Here is a 4,008-nt window from a genome sequence, read left to right on the forward strand (position 1 = left end):
TGTAGTATGTATGGCACGTGGACACAAAAATTTGATGAAACTCGAGGAACGTTAGGAGGGAAGGGAGGGAATCCCTCTCGTCCCCTCCTCATTCCTCACTCTTCCTCGACATCTTCGATTCCGCCGAAGTTCTTTCTCAAACCTGTAAAATCAACTATGTTAATCACAAGCCAGGATTCGTGACGAGGCGCGAGGAATAAGATGAAAGAAGATACTTGATGGTGATGGTGGTGGTGGTGGTTGGGCAAAAGTCAGAACAAACTCGTTGTGCATATATATATTTTCTTTTTTCTTTTCTTTTTTTTTTTTTTTTTTTTCTCTTTTCAAATCCAAATCAATATCACACACGCTTTATTGTTTCTTTCTTTTCTCTTATCTTATCCAATTTTTTGTTTGACGGTCAACGGAAAGACAAAGAAGAAGAGACGTATAAAGAGAGAAAGAGAAAGAAATAAAGAAAGAAGAAATAAAAAAAAAAAGCTTTCACAGCTGATCGTAATGAAGCACGACGATCTCGAGCTTCGATCCTGGATGTTTGATACGTATGTGCTTGTAAACGTTGTTGGACTGCTTGCTCCTCATCCCGCAATACGGGCACTGAAATCTCGGCGGGCTGCCACACTCGAACTTACAATGGCGCAACATGTGATGCAAATGCCGGTAGCTCCTCGCGCACTTTGGACAAGTATACCTGATTCATCATCATCAATCGTGATTACACGAAATATTCGCCCTGATATTCGGAATAGATTTTTAGGGCGGCACGAATTAGGTTGGACGAATTTTCATCCGGGATTCGGATTTTCGAAACTAGGCGGAGAAAGGGAGGGAAACTGACCTATCGTTGTCGTTGCTCCCCTGCTTGCTCCCTAGACGACGATAACATTGTTGACGTTCCAATTGCCGGCACTGATCCGCGCGGTAATGGAAGCTCGATGACGACGGATAGTAAATCGTGCCTGAAACCACAAATTGAGAGAGTATCGTGATGAAACTTGTCATTTCCTTTTTCTCTTTTGTTTAATTTTTCTTTTTTCGTACGTAAAAGGAAGGGAATAAAGGAGGAAAGGGGGAGATTCAAAAACAAGAAGATTCGATAGATACTAATGGACGTTCAGCTGCGCGTTTTAATAGGTCGAGTGTTGGAGTTGCGTTTCCGAGATTCGAAAAAATTCGTTTCGATTTCTCGAACAAACGTACGTTTATTGTGTACACACATTCTTGTTTCGGGTGATGTTACAAATTCTTCGGTGTTTAAGAAAAAAAAGTTGGGAGGGAGAGGGGGGAGGAGACGAAGAAAATTTAAAATTTTTTTTCGCTCGTTACAGAATGTATGTTCAGATGTATTTCTTTCTTCGTCTTACCGATGGTGATATTAATATCGTCCAGTCGTTCCCTTTAAATTTATTTCGAAAATTTTTTTTTTTACTATTATTATTATTAATCTTTCGCTGAACGAAAAATGAATCTAGAGAACGAAATGGCCAAATGGACGCTTCGTCGAAAAGACGTTTGAAATTAAATTAAATGAGAAATAATTTCAATTTCGAAATCGTTTATTCCGTTTATTTCGTTAATTTCTTCGATCTCGTTTCGCGTAAAAATATACCGTTCACTGGTGGAAATAAGTCTCGAGGGATGGTTAAGGGGCAAAAAGAGGAATTAGGATCGCCTATCTCCACTTTAGACAATCCTTTGCTGACAATCTTACTACACACTGCTATAACTATGATTTGAATTAATATACAAATATCACGTTAGAAACAAAAATAAACGCGCGAAAATAGGTTTCCTCCCGTTAACGACCAATCAGACTTCTTTCCAGTTCGCCAGTGAACGGTACGTAACGTACGTTTTGTAAAAAAAAGAAAAGAAAAAAAATAATAAATAAATAAATAAATCGCAAGGTACAAACAAACAAGAAAGACAAGGACCGACGACAAATCAAAACTGCATAAGTTTAACCAGAGATATACTCGTGAAATAAAAAAAAAAAAAAGGATGACGATATCCGCTAAAACGAAGAAAAAGGGAGGAGAAGAAAAAAAAAAAAAAGAAAAGAAAAAATTACAAAATAAACACTTTACATGATCACGATGAATATTTCATCGAACGCAACGAGCACACAACGATCGAAACGTTCTTCAATTCTTCCTCGCGTAAAACTTTCTATTCGTGGCGACGTCAACGAGAAACACGAGCATTCCACGATGCTTCGTCCTAATGTGCCTGTACACGTTCGAGATCTCTTTCGAGCGCATCTCGCAGTAGGGACACTTAAACCTCGGTCCTTGGCCACACCCGTACCTCACGTGCCTTCGAAGATTCGTCACCCTGGTGAATCCGCTGGGGCAATTGGGGCAGCAGAATTTCTTCGACTCGTTCGAGCGATGGCTCGACTCGTGATAACCACCTCGGTCAACTGAAACAGAAAACGCAAGGTACTCGCGCGCAATCTATCAGCCAAATGCGTCTATCGTCGTAGGATAAAAAAAAAAAAAAAAAAAAAAAAAAAAAAAAAAAAGAAAAAAAGAAAAAAAAATGATCGACCACGGCATTTTTTCAATTGCGTGCAACAACTTATTATACGAGATACGTATAATTCGATCGACGATAATAGGCGCGCGAACACGCGAAAAACGTTCGAAGGAAAAAAAAAATTGGAAAATAAAATCTTGTAAAATTTTTCTCGCGTCAATACGCACACTTTTTTTTTTCTAAATTTTCTCACTTGCCGTATAAATATATATATATATATATATACATGTTGAATGTTCCGCCTGGAACATCGATCGCGTCGGATAACAGACGGATGGAAACTGACACTGACTGAAGAAAATTGCGAGAAAAGCGTGGATAGAATAAAACGGTTATAAATACACGATTGAGAGGTGAACATTCAGTTTTATTTGATCCAACTTGCTCACTCGCGTACAACCAGTCTTTCCGTCATATACACCCAAGCATCGTATGGATGCATCGTATATATATTTACATTTATCGATAAGAAAAAAACACGATCGAACGCGAATCGATCGTTTCATTGGCCATTCGATATCGAAGTGGCTTCCTTTCCTTTGAAACAAGAGAAATATTTTAAATATTCGATCTTTAAAAATTAATATCACGTACTATCGATAGTCTATTCGAGACTTTTAATTTAAACTTCTGACTAAATTTCGACTCGACGTGACGCGATGAATAAATAACAAAAATTGAAGAAGAAGAAGATCTAGTCAGATTTCGTCCTATCTCGATTACCTAAAAAAAAAAGAGAGAGAGGGCGCTTCGATTCCTCGCCTTTCTTTAGTTCCAATATGGCCGCCTACGATCAAGACGCGAAACGAAGTGTATAAGAAAAAATATTCGGTATCGGGTAACAGTGTTGGTTCATTGGTTCATCATTTGGAAGCTCAACGAGTTAGGTGGCGAGCCGTGAATGTCGATAACGTAAACTTTCGAATTCGCGTGTTTCCTTCTGATATGCGTGTAAATGTCGGACGTCTTTTTACTTCTGTGCTGGCAATAAGGGCACAGAAATCGTGGCTCTTGTCTGCACTCGTATTTCAAATGACGGGTAAGACTCGCTTTCTGGCCGAAGCTACTCGTGCAATTCGGACACGGGAACCTTGTCTTTGCCTTGGTAAACGGCTGTTCGATTTGAACGAAACAGAAGCCAGCAGAACCTAGAAGGAGAAAAATCGGTCGTTAAGATCAACAACATTTCCTATTTCTTTTCGAGCCGAAAAAAAATTGGTGAAAAAAGATATAATTTCTAACAACGAAGAACGATTTCTTATCGTTATCTAAATAATTTTTTTTTATAACGAGTGATTCACAATCGAGGACAATTTGAAAATTAATAATACCTTTTAATCATCTTTTTCAAAGGAAAAAAAAATCATTCTCTTCCGCTTGAACAAACATCGACTTTCTTCTCGTCTCGAGCATATTTTTTTCGAAAACAAACTGTCTTTCTCTGATCTCAAATAGAAGAAAAAAAAAAAA

At 38.3% G+C, this 4,008-nt stretch overlaps 1 protein-coding gene across 1 annotated transcript; it reads right to left on the reverse strand.

Annotated features, from left to right (window-relative positions):
- Positions 1 to 483: 483 nt before the first annotated feature.
- Positions 484 to 1,002, reverse strand: LOC116185901 (replication initiator 1-like). Its single transcript, XM_031511485.1, has 2 exons — positions 839 to 1,002; positions 484 to 691 (listed from the first exon to the last, which is right to left on the reverse strand). The coding sequence occupies exons 1-2, from the start codon at positions 1,000 to 1,002 to the stop codon at positions 484 to 486; spliced, it is 372 nt and encodes a 123-aa protein (XP_031367345.1).
- Positions 1,003 to 4,008: the final 3,006 nt, after the last annotated feature.

Source organism: Apis dorsata, unplaced genomic scaffold (genome assembly GCF_000469605.1).
Source record: "Apis dorsata unplaced genomic scaffold, Apis dorsata 1.3 scaffold_326, whole genome shotgun sequence".
NCBI lineage: Eukaryota > Metazoa > Arthropoda > Insecta > Hymenoptera > Apidae > Apis > Apis dorsata.

What these genes read in the sequence shown, in the direction of transcription:
- LOC116185901 (XM_031511485.1), bottom strand. Translation starts at nt 1,002, where the DNA reads ATGACAAGTTTCATCACGATACTCTCTCAATTTGTGGTTTCAGGCACG. An exon ending in GGGAGCAACGACAACGATAG is followed by an intron (nt 692 to 838) that starts GTCAGTTTCCCT and finishes ATGATGAATCAG; the next exon opens with GTATACTTGTCCAAAGTGCG.